Source organism: Neolamprologus multifasciatus, chromosome 22 (genome assembly GCF_963576455.1).
Source record: "Neolamprologus multifasciatus chromosome 22, fNeoMul1.2, whole genome shotgun sequence".
NCBI classification, from domain to species: domain Eukaryota; kingdom Metazoa; phylum Chordata; class Actinopteri; order Cichliformes; family Cichlidae; genus Neolamprologus; species Neolamprologus multifasciatus.
In genome coordinates, this window is record NC_140459.1 from 18,823,867 (window position 1) to 18,847,303 (window position 23,437).

Genomic DNA, 23,437 nt, shown 5'->3' on the forward strand with positions numbered 1-23,437 from the left:
GATCTGACCATGCATTAGCAGATAGGGGAGAATTTCGTCACACTGAGAGAGACAGATAGATAATAAGTGGACATTTGTGCTTCTGCATGGAGGCTAGTTTATGATGCCCTTTGGGGACTTGAACCTGACTGCACACCAACCCATAGGGACTTATGTCACAGTGAGGACAAAAACGGGTCTTTTTTTTTTTTTACATCTGTACTTGTGAGGAGTGATTTGAATTATTTATTTATTTTTTTTAAGTTTTAGGCAGGAAATTACACTTGACCTGTATACACATCTCAGAGTGACATTTTCAGGACTGGATGTTAGTGTTAAAGTTAGAATTAGTTTGAAAAGATTTTTGAAATGGTGAGAAATGCTTTCATGCTAAGAGTTGAATTAGAAAATTATAACACTCTCATTCAAAGTAGTCTCTCTAATACAATATATATAAAAGTAGGGCCTTATTTTAGGAGCGTACTTGGACAATACCAGGAGCGTTGTCAGCTAAGACTACAGCTGAATCCACACAGGAAGCAGCTAGCATCCAGAGTCGTTGGAAGGATGGTATTGATAAGAGCTGCACCGTCTTCAATCTCTCCAATGGACCATTTTCAGTTGCAGCAATGGTGGCTCATCACAAGCCTCGCAATATTTCTGAAGGTTTCCAACATATGCTAGCTGACAAATATAGCAGCACAGAAGTGTGAGATACATTTTTGAAAGGTTGGAAGTTAAAAAAACAAAAACAAACAAACAAGTCTGTATGTTATCACCACACATTTCAACTGCCTGCTAAGCCTTTGCAGGAACTATTTGAAAGCTACATGAACCACATGACGACTTTGATTTCTGAACGCCCGCTCACAGGACTCTGACTTACTCAGGGGCTCTGCTTGCATCCATGTAGACCACAGGACGCTAAAGAATTAGCTTTGAAGGAATTATTTGATGTATGGTTTGTGTTTTGTGACAATATTTGGACAACACCAGGAGAGTTGCCAGCAACTGGGGCCTGGAACATCCACTAGGGACCAACTGTCAGCTTCAAAGCAATATGCTTCTTCCTGCTTTCTGTGGGGACACGGCCTAACACTAGTTAGCTAGCTTGGTTAGCCTAGATACTTCACAATGGTATTAAATGAGACTAATCTACCAAAAACTGCGTTCTTTGAGTAAAACTGAAACATCAACCATCTGTAACTCAAAAGCTTAATAATACAGACCTGAGTACTATAAAAAAAACCACATGAGTAATCTTTTTTTTAAAAGGAGGAGAAAAAACGCAGCTGACTCCAGTGGACTTGTAAAAGTATAACTAGAATGACTGCTTGTGCTTGGCATCTGCAGCTGTCTGAACTTATCTTTGGACAGATGCCTTGTCTAAATAGTTACTCTAGGTTCTGTGCTAAGCTAATATTTTATTGCCTGGATCTCTCTGCATATTTCCTAAAATGCTGCTCTATTCCTATTTAGCTTGTTTCTGCTGTATGATCAGGAACTACGAGAGCAATGGAAAGACCGAGGAACAATGTGCTTCCATCAGTGAAGTCTTGCCCTCTGTGTTCCTGTTTTTAATCTCCCAAATGTGTTCCCCAAAAGTGTTTCAGAAATGGATGGATGGATGGTACCTTTTCTGTCAGGAAGGACTCCACATTTGGTGGAGTATTTCTGCACCAGGAAGATGTCTGACTCCAAACATAACAACAAGGTGTATTTATTGAGTCTTACAATGCAGTTATTATGCTATAACATCTGGATCTGATTGTCCGGACTCTGCAAAGTTTCCCTTTAGCACATGCAGCAAACTAAGGCAGTCCACTTTGTCAGATGTGTTGTTGCAAAAGCCAGAAATACTCATTTAGCTTGGTAGAGCTGAAAGAGAAATGACTCATGGCACCCACTAACTTGCTGTGAAGTCTGCAGACAAGGACCTGCTCTGTCCTCCAAGAGGCCTACCCAGATATTACGTGGACTTTGTAGCAGGGATCTGATAGGGATCTGAATCAGAGTGGTCTGCTTTTACTTTCACCTGTGCCACGTCTAACAAAATGAAAAAAGTGTCATGGGGGGGACCCTAAAATAATGCTCCCAATTACAGAAAAATCTGGAATTTAACAAAAGGAAAATTCCTAACAAAAAAAAAAAAAAGAATAAATAATGACACTGGAAGGCTGGTCTTTGATCCACTCATTCCTGGGACATTTGAGACTTCCCTGGTGAAGGCACAGTCTGCTCGACACGCTAACAGCTGCAGGAGAGAGAAATCATGTAAATGTATTTGCTCGGGTGAAAATCACCCAGCGATAGTGTTCTAGGGTTAATACAGATCAATTCAATAGCAACAAATCACAGCAACAATCACCTGAAGGCGCTTTGTATTGCAAGTCGTTTGAAACTGTAATCAAACAACCCTATGAACAAGCACTTTGTCAACAGCGGGGAGGAAAAACTATCTTTTAACAGAACCAGGAAGGGGCAGCAATCTCTGACCGGTTGGAGGTGAACACGTTTTGTATTTGTGTCTAGAAAACAAGCACTATAGTAAAACACCAGCACTCTTATCTTCACAGTCATAACTGCAACACACGGCTGCCAGCATACTCGGACCTGTATCTGTGTTTACAAGCACTCTCACAAATACACATACACATTTGGTTACACTTTTCACACTTTGGTGAGCCACATTTAGGTCATCAAAATAACCGGCAAACCACACAGTGCAGGTGGATGGAAAGCCCCCAGGTGGAGAGACCAGAGATGACGAGAACAACTGGGGAGTAAAAGAAGGGCAGAGAAAACAGACATTTACAACCAACAGCTGCAAAAAAAAAAAAAAAAAGACTCAATGGTGGGCCTCTTTTCCCTCAGGCTCACCTCCTCGTACTCCTCCACCTCCTCCCCATTAACTTCTCCACTCTGCCCTTTCTTCTTTGATTTCTCTACTAAAGCCCTCTCTGATCCTTCTCTTTATTAAGGCTGATAATACGCACAGAAAGCAGATGCAAACAAACCTTTCAAGCAATTCAAACACAATTTATTTGCATGGCGATCACTTTGACAAAACCAAGGCTATCACATGTTCTCTTTTTGCTCCCCCCCCTCTCCTCCCCATCCCCCGCCCGGCAGTCTGCGGGTGACACAGACTGATGACATCACGAACAGCCGGTACATTCAGCCAGTAAGATCACAGCAAAGCTGGTGGTGCTTACATTACTCCCCCTGTCTCTTTCTCTCGTCTCTCATTCTGACGCTCCCCTGCTTTGCCGCCTCTCTCTCTCCCTCACACACACACACACCGTCTCTCTCTCTCTCGCCCTCATTCCTCCGCACCGCTGCAGACATGGTCGATGCTTTCGTTGGCACATGGCTCCTCAAGGAGAGCGATAAATTTGATGATTACATGAAAGAGCTGGGTAAGTGTTCCGTGTATTTCTATTTCTTTCTTCTTCTGTTTTTTTTAATGCGTGCACATTGCGCAGGGGAGTGTGTGCGCATGCGCGTGAAACAGCAGAGGATGCAGCAGTAGTGCCAGTGCTGCAAGCGAGCACATGTAGAGACGGGTTTGAGGTGAGCTAAATGGTATAAGGTGTGTTTCATATGTAAACTGTTTTAAGTAGCTTGTTGATACAGGGTGTGGGAAGAATGATCAATCATGGGAGCAAATAAGGGAGGCTTCAAATGGAGAAATAAAGGAGTAGGCTGTAGAGTAAAGGGTGGAGTGAGGCGTAGGTTGGGAACAGAAAGAAAGCAGGAGAAGATGGGAACCAGGGGGAGGAAAAAGAGGAATCATGGCTGACCACATGGGCCAAGTGCTGGAAAGGAGGGAGGACCTCCCCCCCCCCCTTTTCTTTTTTGAGTGAAGAAAAAAAATCAGCCCCACTGTGGGAATCTCTGAATGGCATTCACACACACAGACACACACAGTGTAGTATAATGTGGGTGACCTTCGCTGAAAGCTGTTCATTGTGTGAGGTCATGGGAGGAGCTGAATATCAAGCTGGAAGGAGGAGCTTGTGGGACGGGAACATGGAGATATAGTTTGGCTCTGGAACACCTTTCACACACATGGCTGTGGAGCGTGGGATGGAGGCAGGTGGATGGAGTTTGTTTTACAGCTGTGTAGAGCCATATCACCATCGACGTATTTCCTCTGGTCACGGTAACAAGCAGACGCCCTTTAACCTGTAACCCCAGTCCTTTTAATCGATGAGGCATCTACACATACATGTACTATGGGAATGTCGCTGCTGTAAATGAATTGGGTCGTTAACTTCAAACAGAAACAGATTTTTTTCCCTTCAGTAAAGGAAATGGTGTGAATCACGTTTACCCAGAGAAACAAATTCACTCAATCCCTCATACACACACAAACGCACACCAGGAAAGCAGGTAATAATTTGCACACACACACATGCCCAAACAGGCACTCACCCAGGTCAGAGGGACTCTGCAGCGTTTGAAGAACATGCAGCACGCTTAAGTGGCTGATAAAGGAGAGATTAGAGGGCATGTCAGATGAAGGGCAGCCGGGGGGCAAACCAATGGCTTTTGCTCTGGATGTGCAACAACATATTCCTTTCGGTATCTGTAAACACTCCCAGGACGTTTCCTTTAAGTCGCGCTAGAATATCTCAACATCTGCTTGATACACTGGTACAACCTTTGCCCCTATGTGAGAGGATCAGTGCCAGCGGCAGAGAAACAGGTTGAGTCTCTGCCTCACCTTTAGACTTGTTTATTTCCCACGGGGATAATCCACCCTCAGCACACCTCACCTGACTTACCTGGTTGTTTTAAATTTGTGTTGTTACACAGGCGTGGGCTTTGCTACACGGAAAGTGGCCAACCTCACCAAGCCCACCACCATCATCTCAGTGGACGGTGACACGGTGACGCTGAAGACCCAGAGTACCATGAAAAACACAGAGCTCAGCTTCAAGCTGGGAGTGGAGTTCGACGAGACAACCGCTGATGACAGGAAGGTCAAGGTGAGAGGTCAAAGGTCCAATTTGTACAATGCAAAACCTTGCATTTAGACTTTTATGAAAGAGGTTTTAAGCAGGCTTCGTATGAGGTAAGCAGAAGTCTGCTGGAACCTCCCTGCACACTGGAGAAGTAACCATACAGAAATATGGCATAAGGCTGATGGATCGCCGTGGAAACAGTCGTGATGGGATGACATAAAGCTTTGGGAAAGAGATAAAGTTGAGTGCGCGGTAGCGTTTAAAGGGAACGTTACGGGGGAAAGGAGCAAGGAGCATACACTTTAACTAAATGTATATGCAGAGTGTTTGGTGATGGCAAGAAGCTGTGGCTATTGCGAGCTCACATTCAGACTGATGTCTCTGTGGGCTGTTGCACGAGCACATGAATTACCCAACAAGTCGTTGTCGTCCTCTCTGATTGCACAGTTCCTTTGCGTTGCATTCTTTAATATGTAACTTTAGGTATTTTTTTACAAGCTTGCCATGAGATGGGAAAAGTGCAGTAGTTGCCTATAAAGATGTCTACGCAAAGGTGAAGCGCACGGATAAAATAACAGAAAGCTGAACCACTGATTTAAATGATCCTCACTCGCTCGCTGGATGTGTGTCTGACTCTCGTTTCTGCTCCCCGCCAGTCTATTGTCAAGATAGAGGACGGGAAGCTGGTGCACATTCAGCGGTGGGACGAAAAGGAGACCAGCCTGGTCAGGGAAGTCAACGGCAACGTTCTCTTGCTGGTCAGTAACCCCCCCCCCCCCCCCCCCCAAAAAAAAAAAGAATAATTCAAATGTAACTTCTGTATGTATGTGTATGTAACTTCTCTTCTCTCTTCAAACAGACACTCAAACTCGGAGAGGTTGTTTGCGAGCGTCGCTACGAGAAGGCAGAGTAAAGAAAAAGAAATCCCACAACATTTCAGCAGCTACCTACATCAACTAAAATCCCGCATCCCAGACTCCTTAACACTTCTTCAAAACAGGCCAAAAAGAAAAACAACCCCACCTCCTCATATGGCTGCTATCGACCCCCGTCATTGTCCCTTTTAGTATTAATTTAGTATTAATTAATTTAGTATTGACTGTGACCTCCGCCTCCTTTTCTTCCTCCCCACCTCCTTTATACGTTGTTCATTCTACTGTAAGAAACACTGAATAAATTCCATCCATTTTTTTGATGTTTGTTTCTCTGTAAGACTCCAGGTCTGCATTTCTTCTTTTTTTAAGAATGTGGCCTGGAAGAACATGTTGCCTGGAACATGGCAACATGTTCCAGGCAACATTGAAAAGTTTTCCTGTGGAGTTCTGAAACGTTTCAAATAAAAGTGTCTAAACTGATGGACAGACTGGAGGGAAAAAAATGCTCCCTGGATGTGTTTTTCTTTGTTTTAATGACGGTCCGTTGCCCAGAGGTACAAGAAAAGTTGCTCAGTAAAAAGTGATCTGGGATTTAAATGATCAATTTAAAGCTTTATTCGGGGAGGCTGATTGCGAGGTTGATCTCGTGCATTCAGGGCTGAATTTGAGGCGTATTGAGCGTGAAATTGTTCCAGTCTGAGCTGTACTTTTAAACAGGAGGGTGGAAGAGTTCAGTAGTCCAACACAACTATAGACTCAAGATGTGTGACCACATTTTCCATCACAGTGGGCTTTAGAGGGACTCACATGAAGGTTAATTATAGCCTCATAACAGCTCCTGTGTGTGTGCACAGATGATTGTGGATCTTGCCTTTGCCCTGGTGAGGTTAAAGGAAAGTTTTCGTACTTGTGTGGATAATGTTATGGCCTGTACTTGAATTAGGCCTGTGCATGTGCTGTCTAAATTCATATCATTCCCTCCTGGGGTACACTGGTGTCATGTGCTAGTGACGCACTGCCACCTAAATGCAGGGTGAACGGGTGAAAGGGTGGAGGAGGAACCCGGGCCACCTCCTGCTGCGACTGCCTCCTAAAGTTACCCGGAGCTCAAATGGTTGAGGAACGAATGAATGGAGTAAGGGTAGAGATTATGGATGCGGCTGTTTTTGCGCACTGTACCTGCAGTGTGTTGAAAATTTTGCTTTGTTTTGCAACACAAACAAAGCAAATGAGCAGAAAAGCTGTTTCCGGGACCTTGTTGAATCTCTGCCAAGAAGAATTAAGGCAGCTCTGAGCACTAAGTGACATAGTTTGAGCCAGTAACATACAGGTGTGAGAGGTCCTCTTGCAGGCTAAACCTGGTCTGAATTTTCTTCACGTCGCCATGACACCATGTTGATGTGGCTTCACAGCTCCTGAACAGAGCACAGTTGATTTTATGCAAAGCTCATGCAAAACTGTAATCACGCTGGAGCCCTTAAATAAATAACTATACATTTACATTTTCAAACTTTGGATTTTTACTACATTTCTGCAGAACAGCTTTTTTATTATGCTCACTCACGGGGCTGTTTTTCATTTTATGATATTAACCCAAACACATATATCATATATAGGTATGTACAGTGCATGTGCACACTGTATAAACTATACAGTCATAGTGCTCAGTACTTTGTGGATTTGAAACATCACAAGGCTGATACAGTACCTGGATCACACTTGTAATTCCAATTTGAGCAAACGATAACGGCTCATGCTTGAAAATCTTTTCATGGCTAGCTTGAAAACTGACATCTGGAGCTCAAATGTGTTCGCAGACAAATTTACAGATAACAACTCCATGCTGTAAAACAGGGAGGGAACTCCCAAGAGGAACAGCCGTCGACAGATACCCTGTGCAATCAGGATCAGACATCAAAGTGTCTGCTAATTACTTCAGAACTACACTGGATTGAAAATCAAGAAAAAGAACTAATGAAAATGCGATAATAACTCTAAAACACAAGGTTTTTATTTATAAAAAAAAGTTTCCTCTAGCTGCCTTTAAACAATCTTTTTCCAAATCATTTAACATCTTAAAACATAATGTGCCACCTATTCCAGGAACACTCTGCACAGAAAAAAAGCAACATAAGATTAACCCAAGGTTAAAATTAAAGCCTGCAGTTCATTGTAAATGAATGCAGAATCCACAGTTTACTGCAGTTGTAATCCAGGTATGTGTATTAATGCAACACTTCTGGGTGTGCAGTCATGCCGAGTGTCTCATACAACTGTCAGAGCAGAGAAAGGAAAAGAAATAGAGAACATTTTTGAGATTAAGCGATAAACTAAACCCGCTGACGGTGGATCGCACTGGAGCCGTTTCAAACCACCGCAGCTGGAAGCGATCTCTCTCCGCAGCCTCACAAGCAGAAGCTTGAAATTGGGTCAAAGCAGCAGAGAAGAAGAAACAAGATGTTGGGCCTCTAACCCTGATAAAAAACAAAAAGTTGGTGACATAACCTGGGCTCTATGCTGTGTAGGGGCGCCTGTCCAGGCTTTAAAACATTAACTGGTTATGGGTGGACCAGAGCTTGAAAAATTCCACTGCGTGTGCGTGTACATGTGTTTTGGTCCTCCAAGGACAGCAACATTAGGAGTTCAAGGTCCTTGAACAAAGAGATCATGAGACATTTTGTTACCTTTACAGATAAAAATAGTTTTAATGGAGCAAACAGTGGACATGCAGGAAGACGGCTGGGTGTACTTTAAAGCGTCTCCTCGAGGTGAGACACACAAACACACACAAAAAGACAAAAAAACAAAAACAAAACAAAACCAGCAGACAACCTCAGGCTATCATGTTATTACACTACTCTTAAGCTCATTTGTGGTGCCTTACACTTCCTGTTTATGTCTTAACTATTTCTTGTGTATGTGCGTGCGTGCGCGTATGTCTCCCTTCTCTTTTTTTTACCCTCTCGATTGTGTTTAATGGATTTCCCAGATCCTAAACAGCTGTAAACAATATCGGGGTTTTGGAAAGGGATAGCCACTTGCCGCCATATCGATTGCACCTATCTGATTACACAATGTGGCAGACTCCTCCCTTTATGGAGGGGTAACTTCAGGACAAGTGGAGATTATCACATGTTTGTATTTACAGCGCTTCCCTTCAAGTTTTGAACTTGACAGACAGTGAATGAAGGTTTAGATATTACAGCTGGAAGTCTTTCTCTCAGTCTGCTGCCAACCACGTTCACCCTGTGTTTGTCTCAGCTGTGTTTGTGCGATTTGTGCTTTTTGTGTTTCTTCTTCTTCTTGTCGTCTCTGTCACGCTCGTGTTCTTGCCGCCTCCTCTTGGATTTACATTCACTGCTGCTGCTGCTGCTGTCGCTCTCAGACTCCTTCCTCTCCCTTTTCTTACTCTTCTTCTTTGCTTTCTTTTCCTGGAGAATAGGCGTTAAAAACAAAGAAGTTGCACAAAAAAGCAGTTTCAATACCTCAAAACCCAAACACTGAAGTATGTTCCTCTTAAATCAGCACAAAATCATTTTTCCAGGCAACAGACTCCCAATGTGGTCAGAACCGCATGTCATGCAGAGAGACATGTGGGGGTTGTTGCATCAGATGAAAGAGAGAAAGAGAGAATCAGCAAAGGAAAGGTAGAACGGAAAAGGAAGCAAGAGCTGCGCAGGGCTTTAAAGGTCACATCGTCACCTTCTTTTTCTTCTTTTTGTCTGAATCTTGATGTTGTGCGGCTGTAGATGGTTGCTGCTGTGGCTCTTCATCGTCCTCTTCAGGCAAGAGAGCGTACTGCAGGCCAGGAGCAGAGAAACAGTCCTTTGTAAAGTGACCTGAAGAGAGTAATGATTTATTTAACAACTGCAGTGTGAATTCAAACAAATCAGCCATCTGTGTGAAACAAGCACAGTCTCTTTGACACATCACATGACTCATGATGTCACCTCACCCTTGCAGCCGCACTTTGAACACGTTGTGTTGAGCACAGCCTCCAGCGTGATCCTGTTGCTGGTTTGGTCTCTAAACTGCTTACGCCGCCTTGAATCCTGCCTATAAACACACACACACACACGGATGTTAACAACACACACACACACCTGTGCAGACACATGCAAACACACACAATGAATCCGTAAGCACTTACTCTGCCATAACATTGTTGGGGTCCAAGTCCCGCCCTGTTCCCTGATTGACAGCTTTCATGGAGAAAGACAGCTTCACCTTGTCACCCTGAATCTGATGAGCAGAGGAAGAAGCTGTAAACTTTCTGCTCTGTGTGTGCACTTCTGTGACTATCTTTATGAGAACCAGGTTGAGTTTGAGCCCACTGGAGTGGCAGTTTCTGACACCTTTTCAGGTTTAAGGGTAAAGGAGGGCTTTTAATGCAGCCTTTCTGGGGTTTGGAGTTGAAGAATACCTTCAGTTAACGAATGTTGTCCAAAACACGTGTGATATTGTTACCTCTCTCCCTATGACTTTAATCCACACATGTTCTCCCACATCCACAATTTCTGAAGCGTTCTCCACCCGGGAAGCTGACATCTCACTCACATGTACCAGACCTGTGAAAGCAAAGGACAAATATCATTTACTTAGATATCACCTAAAATACTTTAATACTTTCAAAAGTCTTAAGCAAACCCTCATGTCTTTATATTTGGAACCAGAATTTCTTTCGTAATTTTTAAAACGGTCTTGAGCAACAGTTCTTCAGCTCTTTCTGAAGGCCAAATGCCACATTACACAAGAAGTGGATTGAAAACAGTTGCAACAGGTCTTATTGAGTTATGAATCCAAAATTATTATTATTTTGTTCATATCGTTGTCAATATGTACAGAGGAGGTCATGAGAAAATACAAGAGTGTCTACAGCCATCTGTAAAACATGATACCAATGCAGCAAAAGCATACCTAGATAGAAAAACTTATAATGCAACACCATTATACCAGTCATGGATTAGCCTCCCATGAGCTCAGATTTCAGCATTACTGAAACAGTGTGGGAACATCTTTACAGAGAATGGAACAAACAGCAGCCAACATCCAAAGAGGAGCTTTGAATGTCCTTCAAAAAGCCTGGAGAACTATTCCTGAAGACTACCTAAAGAAATTACAAGAAAGTTAGGTAACAGAGGTAAGACTATGTTGTGAAATATAAATGTGGTTATAACAAATATTAACTTTTGAGCTCATTAGAATTGTACAAACTCTGTATTTCCATTCATGTTTGCACAGGTTTGAATAAATCACTGCACCCATTTTCCTCTTTCCTAGCAAAATATAAAGAAATAAGGAGTGGCTCAAGACTTTTGTACAGCACTTCATGGTGAGCATTCATGACCTACAGAAAAGGTTGACACATGAATACGTGTTGGATGACAAGTGAAAACCCAAATACTAAATTAAGAATCAAACTTATTTCTGGCTGTTATCAAGCTTCAATAACATTTGACCAACTAAATCATATAACTGTGGCTTAATCATTACATCTACTTCAAACCACTTTAACTGACTCTCACTTCAACGGGACTGTAATTTAAATAAATCATACAAGTTCTCTCCAAAAAATTTTTTAGGCTACAGGTTATGAATGTGTGAGCACAAGTTGTTCGGTTTGCCCTCCGGTGGTGAAAATGAACAGCTGCTGTTTAACTGGACATGTAGGTCAAGGCCAAGCCACAATAAATCATACTTCATTATCAAAGAGGTAACCCAAGTGTAAATATAGATACGAGTCATCCCACTTCATCAACGTGTCCCACTTCTTCAACCCCGCCCAACAATCCTCCCACACCTCCTGTCTGTACACACATCTTCAATTTCTGTTGCTACGAAGATAACACAAATGAATTATAATAGAAGAAACTATGATTGTGCTAATAAGCCAAAAAGAATTTTTTTAAAAACATAACAAGAATGTGAAATATCTTACTTTGACCTGTGTCTTTGAAGTCTTTCAGCCTTGTCTTCTTACGCACAGTGAGACAGTACACTGATTCAATTCAATTCAATTTTATTTATATAGCACCAAATCACACCAGTAGTCACCTCAAGGTACTTTGTATTGTAAATGGTAAATGGACTGATTCTTATATAGCGCTTTTCTACTCTCCAGGAGTACTCAAAGCGCTGTATACAACATGCCACATTCAGCCAATCACACCCATTCTCCCAAGCACTGACTCTAAACTGAGTGCTTTTATAACAACATTCACATGCCAATGGATGCATCGGAGAGCAGCTTGGGGTTAGTATCTTGCCCAAGGATACTTGGCATGCAGACTGGAGGAGCCAGGGATCGAACCACCAACCTTCCGATCAGTAGATGACCTGTGAGCTACAGTCACCCATTGTAAAGTAAAGACGCTACAATAATTAGGGCAGACTTACCTACTATACTTACATGTATGTCCTTTTTGAAGGGTTTTGTTGTTTTCAGGTTTATTTACATAGTACCAATTCACAACAACAAGTATAGTATAACAGTATAAAGTGTTTTGTTTGACTCAAGACACTTTGTACTGTAAGGTACCTGCAATTTTAAAGGAAAAACTCCAATAATATGACTGTCCCCTATGAGCAAGCACATGGTAACAGTAGGAAGGAAGAACTCCCCTTTAACAGGAAGAGATCTCCAGACAAAACAACACTTTGTTTTTTTTCTTCTTCAACCTATTTTTCTTTATTTTTCATCTGAATAATCAAATCTTTTCACTGACCTTCCTTCCTGTATCCCGGCAGTCGAACAAATGCTCCATAGGTTTGCACTGAAACCACCTCTCCTTTGGCAATGCTGTACAGTGGTGGCAAACCATCCAGCCCAGCCGGCTCTGATGGTCGGCGGTCACGGTCGGACATCGTCTCAAAACAGCCACGGTTACCAATAACTGAATCTTGCACTTGGATTCCCACAATCCCTGAAATGGCAGATCATGTGCATTTATGATCTCTGTTTTAATCTTAGTGAGTTTAAACTCTGTTTGCTCAGAATAAACTAATTCTAATTTGTTTATTTGTAGGTCACATTCTTACATGGCGGGTACTTTTGCATTGTTTTTGAATTTATACATCAGTTTTCTAGTCTTTATGACCACTTTAGACTACAAGCACATTTGAACTATACACGCATGCAGCATTTTTAAGCACTTTATTCACCTAACATCCACAGCCAATTTAGAATCACATAGCATGTATGTCTTTGGAGTGTGGCCAGAAGCCCATGTACCTAGAGGAAACTTCACACCTAAAGGCCACTGACAGGTTCTGAAACAGGAACTTTCCTGGTGTAAGGCAACGGTTCTAACTACCCCATGATCATGGCATCCTATTTCAGATCTTGTGTCTGTGCCAAGGCGCCCTCTGACCTCTGTATGACCTCAATATATAAATACTTCCATGCCAATTTATTATTCCATGCATGGAATGTACCATTTTAAAATTCCCTAAAACCAAAATTTTCTGTTATTTGAACCACACCGGTGGATCTAAAATCCATCTGAATAGATACGACCTAGAACAGCCTCATTGTACAAACACTATGAATTTTTAAACATTTTCGTGTATTTTGGGTCACTTTAGGAAAAGTCATGAAATTTCATGCTAAAACAAAGACATTTTTTTTTTTACTGAAGTCAAATGTCAACGCAGTTCATTTGATCCTAACAGTATACAAAAGCTATTTCTAAAAAGAGATTGATTTAATTTATTATGATTATTTTACCCCCACTCGCATACTGACTTGCTATTCAGCCGTGTCATATTTTTGTACCCGAAACTGATTTTTATGAGCTTCACGGCTGTGTGTTGGATCTCTTGGATAGCAATAAAAATCTATTAGACTCACTTTTTATCTCAAATACAAAAGCTGAATGGAACAGCAGCTCCTCGGCTAATGTTAGCCACACTAAAGATCCATAATAAATGAATAAACAGATATAGAATAAATAAAATATGAACAAGAAAATGGGCCCGCGCCTGCTTAACGTTCTAGTTTATAATAAAAAATAAACATAACCTCATGCAGCAATAATTTCAGAGAAAATAATTTTAAAATGATATCAGCGTTACCTTTCGGATTGATACGGTGGTTATTTTACATCCGGTTCAAAACGTTTCAACAACAAGCGAAGCGGCTAATCTGCTGCTCACAATCAGCCAACCATCTTAGCTGTTGCAAACCTCGACCAATAGTATTCCTCGCGCTCACAGGAAGTACTTCTTCTGTGTTGATACGTTGGTGCTACTTCCTCCGACGTCTCGTATGAAAGACGTCCATTCATTTTTTGTAAATTGTAGCGTTAAAGCTTTAAATTTTTGCGGATTTTTGTCCTGTAAAGATGATTGAGCCTATGAAGAGAGCGGCAGACATGGCGGTGGTTCCTTCCGCCGTGAAGCGGCCCCGGACGGAGCTGATAGCGGCCGCGCAGTCTCAGCAACTCGTGGCCACGGTACGGAGGGTAGCTGTTACTACAACCGGGAGGGGTGGCTACTGAAGTAGACTCAAACACTTAGAACAAGTAACCACACTATACTGTATACGCTTTGTGATTAATTATATATAAATCCTGGAAAAAAGGTCACATTTTCCCTTTGTGGTGATTTTAGGTTCATTATCTGGGCTGCCAGCGAGACAGATAAACATGAAAATAAAATTAGCACAGCATTAGCTCTCACTTTGATGCTTTTTACAATGTCTCCTACACCCATCTGGATTTGGGTAAACGATTGTTGTTTAAAAAGAGTTTTTAAAGCGATCACAAAAAATGTTTTTTTGGTGTTCTGGTTTAATGTTTTATCTTTTAAGGATAGAAACTCTCAGCACCATTGATAATACCAGCTCCAAAATAACGGGGGTCGAGCAAAGAGATTTGTGTTCACACTGAGAAACTCGGGTGATAAAGAAAGTAAAATACATTATCAACTATCTTGACCACCATTTCTATTCTGAATTCAGGAAGTTACTCCCAGGTAACCCCTACTTTGTATCTCAGTGTAGAACAAATAGATACTTAAAGTCTTTTATTCCTTTGGCTGTTAACTCTGACATTTCGACTATTCAAGGTGGGGGTAGGATTATGTCAGGGTTCGGCTCTGTGCCCCTTTCTTGTTTGCAGTCTTGATGGAGAAGCTGAAAGATGAGGCCAGGCAAGAGTGCTGGTAGACTATGATGTCTGCAGCCGATCTGTAGTGAGAGGAGGGAGCAGGGGGAAGAGAGCCTGGTGAGGTGGAGGGTATATGAGGGTATATGAGTTTACATAAATGGGTTCAAACATCCAAAGCAACGGACGGGGCATTAGATAAGGGAAGAGGAGAGTACAGCCAGGATGCAGTCCATGGATTGTGGAAGAGCAGCTACAGGAGTGAAAGGGAAGATGGTAATGAGACCTGCTGTATGTATGGTTTGGATGGTGTATCATGGCTCTGACAAATTTAAAACGTTCAGATTTACATTGGGAAGGACCCGAATGGACAATACTAAAGATGCATGCAAAGTTTCATCAGAGGGACATTGCAGATTGAGCAGTTAGAGAGAGGACTGAGATGGTTTGGACATGTGGAGAGGAGGGATAGTGGATGGGATGTTGAAGATGGAGGAAATGAGGAAGACCTCACAGAAGATCCTTTGATGTAGTGAAGGATGTCATGCAGAGGGTTGGTGTGAGAGAGGAGGATGCTTGAGATGGAGGTAGATGATCTTTACAGATTGTCTTTATTCGCATTAAAACACCAGCATTTCATTAAATATGACCTTGACATTTGTTTTTGAGACTATTATATAAAAAAACAAAACAACACTTTGACCCACTTTCACAGTCCATATCTGATTTTATAATAAATTATAAATACAAGCTAAAAATATCCAGTATGATTAAACTGGATAAGTTACCTGAATATTTTTAAACAAGATACTCAAACCTTTAATCGTCTGCCTCCAGATGGATCAGTTCTTTGTCCAATGGTTCTACCCTCCCAGGTCACCTGCCAGGACACGTTTCTATACCAACAGCTGCCTTTGATCCCAGCTTTTGTTCCCACAAAGAAAACTGATCAGGAATCAAGAAAGAATTGATAATGGGGAAACATTGTATTAGTTATTGTTTAAAGTGTTACCATATAAGTTAAAACCCATGCCACTGACAGTACTGCAAGGTCCTCTTGTCATAGCCTCACATTAGTACATTTTTCTGAAATTCCCTCTTTAACCTCAACCTCTGTATTAACCACGTATATGTCTCCCATAGGGCCCCCCACGGACCTCCAGCCTCCAGGCTCCCATCATGCTAATGTCTGGCCACGAGGGTGAGGTGTACTGCTGCAAGTTTCACCCCAATGGAGCCACCCTTGCCTCTTCAGGATTTGACCGACTCATATGTAAGTTAGTTAAACTCCCAATAAATCTCTGCAGTGAGGCAACAACTTCTTCACTGTGAATAACTTGGTGTGTACCGGTGTTTTGGGGTTTTTTGCTGCAGTGCTCTGGAACGTGTATGGAGATTGTGAAAATTACGCCACGCTGAAGGGACACAGTGGAGCAGTGATGGAGCTGCACTACAACACAGATGGCAGGTAAGTAGGTGTAGATCTTTAGCAAAGGACACATGCAATCAGTACTTCCTATTAAGGGCTTAATAACCCTGTGCTCTTTATAAAGGGTTAACTAACTGTTATTTCCTGCTATGTAATTGCAGCATGCTGTTCTCAGCCAGCACAGACAAAACTGTAGGTGTTTGGGACAGTGAAACGGGCGAGAGGATCAAGCGCTTGAAGGGCCACACTTCTTTCGTTAATACATGCTACCCAGCTCGCCGTGGACCCCAACTCATCTGCACCGGCAGTGACGACGGGACAGTGAAGGTGAGTTTTCCAGCTTTATTTTTTTATCCACATCTTTAGGTCTGGATGCCACATTTTTGGCCCACAGAATTAAACATGAAGGTCTGATTGTGCTTTCTGTTTGATGTCACTGTCTGCTCTGTAGCTCTGGGACATCCGTAAAAAAGGAGCCATCCACACTTTCCAGAACACCTACCAGGTGCTGGCTGTGACTTTTAACGACACCAGCGATCAGATCCTGTCAGGAGGCATCGACAATGACATCAAGGTAGAATGACGCTGGAAACACGTTACTGCTGATGGAACGTCTTGTCCATGTTCTTTCGAGGGTATCCTGAAAAACAAGATTGTTTATGCTGTGGATTTTATTATCACAGCACACATTGTGTATTAGTGAAATTAAATCTCAGCATGGCCAATTTTTCACTTCATGGCACCGCTTTAATTTCAAATAATTATCTTGGACGCCTGTGGCCAAAGAAGGCAAAAAGATGGAATTTGATTAGCAGAAGCGAGCAGGACCTATGGACTCAGCACAACTTGCCAGAGTGGGCTGTTTATCGTTGCCACCTATCAAAGTGTTACATGCTTGACGGGTAAATAAAGCTGTAATAGGTTTTCATACATAACTATTTTCAATTATTCCTGAGAGCACTGTGTCGTTTTGGAAGAGAGGGAGCCTCTAGTCATGTTCAAGAACACAAGGCTGAAATGTGAAACTAAGGTTTTACATGTAGTCCATGGACAGTTTAGAATGTATCCAGGACAAATAACTATAATTTGTTTTTTTTAATAATTTCCCAGTGGTTGTGGCTCTTAAATTCTGGAGCAACATGAACAACGGATTGCATGAATATTTTTGGTTTTATCTTAGTTTGGAGCGGTTTGATGCTAACGTGTAGCTCAGCGCTGGTTATTTTTCATTTAAATACAAGTGAAAAAGTTGTTTCTACTCTGTGTTTAGCCACTGTTGGGACGCTGTTTCCCTGAGGTACTGCAAAGACCATAAAGCAGTGAATCATTTTTTACTTTTGCACCTCTTATAAAATGTTCGAGAATAACTTTGCATGACTTTTCTGCAGGAACCCTGCCCAAAGTTATTGATTGTGTTGTTGCAGGTGTGGGATCTGAGGCAGAATAAGCTGATTTACAACATGCACGGACACGGTGACTCAGTGACTGGGCTCAGCCTGAGCTCCGAGGGGTCATACCTTCTCTCAAACTCCATGGATAACACAGGTACTATCAGACATGTTTGGCTCATAAACGTGGTTGGCTGTATGGGTGAATCCTGTTCTTGAAGTCTATCTGTGTCTCTGTGTAGTGCGTATTTGGGATGTTCGACCATTTGCTCCCAAGGAAAGATGTGTGAAGATTTTCCAGGGCAACGTTCACAACTTTGAAAAGGTAAGTTATATCCCTCTTCATTGAAGTGACAAACAGCTGGAGTCCTGCAAGCGTTTTCATCTTTCACCTCAGCAGCTCACACATGTAATGCTTTGTTTCTAATTCATCTTTTCCTGTCATCTAGAACCTGCTGAGGTGCTCCTGGTCTACTGATGGCAGTAAGATAGCTGCAGGCTCGGCCGACAGGTGAGAAGCAAACACACAGACTTATACTGTACATGAATATGAGCTCGCACACAAACACAAAGGACAAAGGGCTCAAGTCACCTTCAGGTTAGCTGCTTTACTCTGAGTGGACCATCGAATCTGTATTTCTGAAAGGAACCTCTGTCCCGTTGTATCCTGCAAAGGACATAATTAAGAAAGATGCAGTGATGAAAATGTGATTTCTTAACCAGCTGACTTGTTACCAGTAAAAATAAGATTAGATTAGGTGTTTATATTAACGAGCAGATGACCAGGTGTACCTAATGAAGTGGTGAGTGACTGTATGACATATATAGTTTTTAACGATATGGCGATTTCAAATGTAAACACCTTTTTTTTTTTTTTGCATCATGTTTTACAGGTTTGTGTATATTTGGGACACCACATCGCGCAGGATCCTGTACAAACTGCCGGGCCACGCAGGCTCGGTCAACGAAGTAGTCTTCCACCCAGAGGAGCCTATAGGTGAGTGAAGTAACTGCATCGGTTAAGGTGTATTTCAGGCCTAAAAAACACTTTTTTAATTAACACAAGAATTAATTAAGATAACTTGAAGGCACATTGGGATAGGTGGATGTCAGTATGCCAGAGTTATGTTAAGTTAGGCGCTTAGGTTCCTTTAAGCTTTGTTATGAAACATTAAACAAAAATCAAAGTCGAATCCTTTTTTTTTTCTCCTTTGTCTCTCTACACAGTGCTGTCTGGTGCCAGTGATAAACGTCTGTACATGGGAGAAATTCAGTAGGGGCTGCGTGTGTGTGTGTGCGTGCATCCGTGTGTGTGTGTGTGTGTGTGTGTGTGTGTGTGTGTGTGTGTGTGTGTGTGTGTGTGTGTGTGTGTGTGTGTGTATGTGTGTTCTGCCTTGGACGTGGATGGGTGGTGTTCGACAGTGGTCTAGGACTCTCTGTAATTTCAGCCTGTTTCAAAAGAACCTCAGGATGCGTTTGAAGATTATTAGGCTCAGGCACAAGAACCTCCACAGCGACTTCTTTTTTATTCTGATGTACTGCTTTATAATAAACTTCAATATTCTGAAAAAAGAAAAGCTGTCAAATTATTTTCTGACTGAAATGCTTTGTCATGTTTGTGGAGCCTTTACAAGTATTTCTAAACTGATTAACCAGAAAAATGATCTAATCTTCATTTAATTACCACTATAAACACAATCAGGTTAAACTTATACCATAAACAGGGAGTGAGCAATCAGGATCTAGAAAAGTTAGTGAATAACGTCTCTTGGGAAAACTTTCTTCAGCAGCAGTAAGCTCGATCAGATGCCTTCTTATTTAACTTATGTAACCTGGGAACATTGACATTCCTCTAACAAAACTGTTGCAATTCCCGGAGATTTCTATTATTAGCAGTGAGCAACCCTCTGCTAATCATGCCACAGCTCTCAGTGAGGGCAGTTCAGGTTCAGATCTGAAGTTCACATTCACTCATCATGGGCACAAATGATATGGTAATTCTGGGATTTTACACTTCTTTTTTCCAGGGTGAAATAATATTGCTATTGCTATTTTCTCTAATCCACACAGAGCCAAAAGTATGCATACTCCTCCACACATACTCACCCAAATCTTCTAATAAGCTCTGCTAAAGGTTATGCAATGTCTTTTAATGCGACAAGGCCAAATTCTATCAACTTGTTAGTGATCGTGCTTGACTACAACTGGTAGTTTCTCTTTGCCATCATAAAAAGGATTTGTGTGACATCACTCATTGGACTGACTAATATTCAGAACAACGGAAAAGTCCAAGGAAGTCAGTGAAGATGTAGGAAAGAGAACTGTCGAGTTACACAGGTTGGAATGGTCTCTTGGAGCCATTTATAAACAACTGCAGGTTCCAAGTTAATCAGTGAGTACAAGTAATTCTGATGTGTTACCACTTTGTGAAGGTCTGGACAAGGCCCAAACTGTCACCCTCAGTGACAGGAAGTTGGTTAGGATGTTCAGGAATAACCCAGGAACCACAAAAACTTGAGCCTGCAAAGAACTGGAAACTGCCATCACATGGACTAATAACATGCTTACAAAGAAAGAAGCGGACAAACCAAATGCCATCTGGAGACAAGGTTGATGGGTCATATCATATGAGACAAAAATTAAGCTTTTTTGGCCACAGTGACAGGACTCCCAGCAAATTCTTCAACTTCACCTCAAATCAACAGGGAGACAGTTTAGACTTGGAAGTAGCAACAGGAAAATGATCCCAAATACATCAAAACTGGTTTTCGGATGCATAAAGTAATCCATGAAAATTTGTGAATTAATCTTAAAAGTTGGGTCCAATCCATGAAACCAACCAACTAAATGAACTTTGCCAATTCTGCTAAAAAGATTGGTCAAATATCCAACCAGAATTATGCACAAAGCCTATTGATGGATACCAAAATGATCTCTCTGAAGAGGATTTTGTGGATGTGTTTATTGGCACTTACCATGTTTACATCAATCTGACTCCACTGTCTTTACAGAGTGTTCTGTTTCATATTTTAATATCAATTCTGAACTTCTTAAATAAATATTCCCCTGACAAATATCATGCCTATTATTGTAATGAAAACAAGACTAAAACTAACCCCAAACTAAATGTGAAGATTGCACTTTTAGCATAGAAACAGGTCTGAATTTCAGCTGTTTGTAGAGAGTTTGTCTTACTGTGGACTGATGAACAGAAACATCTTTGGATGTTGGTTTTGTAGTCTCCAGCTTTGTTCGTCTCTGTAATGTTTTTTAGGGAACTTGCGATTTAACTTTGTGACTTTGCATGCATTTATCTTACAAGGATTTGAAGGGATAAATATCTCTGTTATCCTATCTTGTTAACTTGTCTCGTTCGGAGTATCTTTTGGAGAAATCGTTATTGAGGTATAGATGCTGACTTACTTTTTCCAGCTTGGACTTACAGCTTGTAACTTAATGTGTTTAATAAAGACATCCATCCATTTTCTTAACAGCGTATTCAGGTTGCCAGTCTATCTCAGGGCTTCATAAAGACATGAAAAATGTGCTATTAGTTTGGTCCCGTTGTGACTGTCTATAATTTTACAAGACGTCAGAGCAGAAATCTCAGTAAAGGGTTCACAAATCATTTATGCAGTGGTACAATGGTACAAGTTAAATGTGTGGTTTGGAGGTTTATGGTGCAGTTTTACAATCCACTCCAGGTTGTTTGGGATTCATTATGCGTGCAGTTCGAAAACACCATAAACTGGCTGCTAGCTCCCCACACAGCTTTGTTTTTTATGTTATCCTGTGCATTTTCTTATTGGCTGCAGTTTTCCTAATAAAGGTTTTACCATTCTTAAGAGAAAGTGTACTTTACATATTTTATAAAGCCCTATTGTGTAACTGCATGTGCATTTGTGTGTGTGTGTTTTCAAAGACCTGAAATGAACTCATTTTTTCACAGATGAGTAAGACCAGTACTACTTGTAGACAGTGCATTTTAGCTATTAATACCTCAGCATAATTTATTTAAAAGAATTTAATTTTCTAACTGTCTGTAGTGCATGACTTCAATTCGGTCTCACTCGGGGTACTCCAAAGAATCTGAATAGAGTACTGAATATTTAGCATGACCACCTTTATTCTTCAGCACAGCCTGAACTCTCATAGGCAGCTTTCTTTCTTTAAGTAGTCTTTAGGAATAGTTCTCTGGGCTTGATGAACATTCAAGGCCCTTCTTTGGATGTTGGTTGCTTTTTGTTCTGTTCTCTGTGAAGAAGATCCCACATTGTTTCAATAATGTTAGGATCTGGGCTCTGGGGAGACCAGTCCATGACTGATAGTGTCCCACTGTGTGACTCTTTCCAGATGGTAATTCATGATGGCCTGGGGGGGGGGGGGGGGGGGGGGGGCTCAGAGCAGCTGCTCTGCCAGCTTATGCCTAGGTCTGGTTCTGGTAACAAGGGTGAATTTGTGAGTTAAACATGCCCAAAATTTGAAATAGTGATGTCATCTTATGTAAACACTCTGTGTCCGGCACTTTTTTCTACTCTTGGATCTCTATGACGTCAACGAAAGATGACACCCTTATATGGTCATCACAGACACATCAACCCCACCCAACTGCTGCTAAAAGCTTCTGCTTGAAGGAGGCAGCCAATCAGAAGAAAGTTGTCTCAAAGAGAGAGATTGGCTTGAAAAGCTTATTTCACAGAGTGGATGAAGTGAGGGGCTGCCCTAAGGCCCAACAGAAGTATGTGCTTCGTTCCTGATTTCTTAGGTTTTAGCTTACGTGTTTTAGATCATCAAGCCAATTTGACAAACATAACCTGACTGAATAAAAAAATGCAGTTTTAAAAAATTGATTTAATTTATTAGTGGAAAAAAGAATTATCCAGCTCTACCAGGCTCTATGTGAAAAACGAATTGCTCCCTAAACCTAATAACTGGTTGTGCCACCCTTGGCAGTAAGAACTGCAATCATCCGTGTGTGATAACTAGCAATGAGTCTGTCACATTGCTGTGGAGGAATTTTGGCCCACTCTTCTTTGCAGATTTGCTTTAATTCAGTCACACTGGAGGATTTTTGAACATGAAAAGCCTGTTTAAGATCATGCCAAAGCATTTCAATCTGATTTAAGTCCAGACTTTGACTCAGTCACTCCAAAACCTGAAGCACCAGACCGCTGTGTAAGTTTTACACCAGATGTAACAGGACTCACACCTTCCAAAAAGTTCAACTTTTGTCTTCAGAATATTTTCCCACAAGTCCTGGTGATCATCACGATGTTTTTGGCAGATGTGAGACAAGCTGTCATGTTCTTTGTCGTTAGCAGCGGCTTTCTTCTTACTCTCCCATGGATACCATTTCTGCCCAGTCTTGTTGAATCACAAACTCTGACCTTAAGTGACACAGCTGAGGCCTGCAGTTCAGATTTTATTCTGGGTTCTTTTGTAACCTCCTGGATGAGTCGTTGATGCGCTCTTGGAGTAACTTTGGCAGGTGGACCACTCCTGGGAAGATTCTGCAATGTTCCAGGTTCTCTCCATTTGTGGATAATGGCTCTTACTGTGGTTCACTGGAGTCCCAAAGTCTCAGAAATGGCTTTATAACCCTTTCAGGACTGATAGATGTCAGTTTGTTTCTCGGCTGTTCTTGAGTTCCTTTAGATCATGGCATGTTGTGTTGTTGTTTTTTTGTTTGTTT

At 41.6% G+C, this 23,437-nt stretch overlaps 3 protein-coding genes across 4 annotated transcripts; 2 read left to right on the forward strand and 1 right to left on the reverse strand.

Annotated features, from left to right (window-relative positions):
- The first annotated feature begins 3,207 nt into the window (after positions 1-3,207).
- fabp3 (fatty acid binding protein 3, muscle and heart) lies at positions 3,208-6,139 on the forward strand. The gene is made up of 4 exons (XM_085148711.1): positions 3,208-3,398; positions 4,801-4,973; positions 5,606-5,707; positions 5,809-6,139. The coding sequence occupies exons 1-4, from the start codon at positions 3,326-3,328 to the stop codon at positions 5,860-5,862; spliced, it is 402 nt and encodes a 133-aa protein (XP_085004837.1). The 5' UTR covers positions 3,208-3,325; the 3' UTR covers positions 5,863-6,139.
- A 1,355-nt stretch (positions 6,140-7,494) lies between these two features.
- On the reverse strand, positions 7,495-14,009 carry zcchc17 (zinc finger, CCHC domain containing 17). 2 transcript variants are annotated; one of them, XM_085148709.1, is made up of 7 exons: positions 13,898-14,009; positions 12,550-12,747; positions 10,292-10,392; positions 9,975-10,066; positions 9,780-9,880; positions 9,527-9,663; positions 7,495-9,255 (listed from the first exon to the last, which is right to left on the reverse strand). In XM_085148709.1, exons 2-7 carry the CDS (start codon positions 12,686-12,688, stop codon positions 9,082-9,084), a joined length of 744 nt encoding a protein of 247 aa, XP_085004835.1. In that variant the 5' UTR covers positions 12,689-12,747; positions 13,898-14,009; the 3' UTR covers positions 7,495-9,081. The 2 variants fall into 2 exon arrangements, with proteins under 2 accessions (XP_085004835.1, XP_085004836.1); XM_085148710.1 differs by lacking the exon at positions 13,898-14,009 and adding an exon at positions 13,674-13,754.
- A 44-nt stretch (positions 14,010-14,053) lies between these two features.
- On the forward strand, positions 14,054-19,322 carry snrnp40 (small nuclear ribonucleoprotein 40 (U5)). The gene is made up of 10 exons (XM_085148708.1): positions 14,054-14,277; positions 16,072-16,201; positions 16,303-16,396; positions 16,519-16,684; positions 16,809-16,931; positions 17,782-17,902; positions 17,988-18,070; positions 18,195-18,256; positions 18,639-18,742; positions 18,973-19,322. Exons 1-10 carry the CDS (start codon positions 14,167-14,169, stop codon positions 19,020-19,022), a joined length of 1,044 nt encoding a protein of 347 aa, XP_085004834.1. The 5' UTR covers positions 14,054-14,166; the 3' UTR covers positions 19,023-19,322.
- The last annotated feature ends 4,115 nt before the right edge of the window (positions 19,323-23,437 follow it).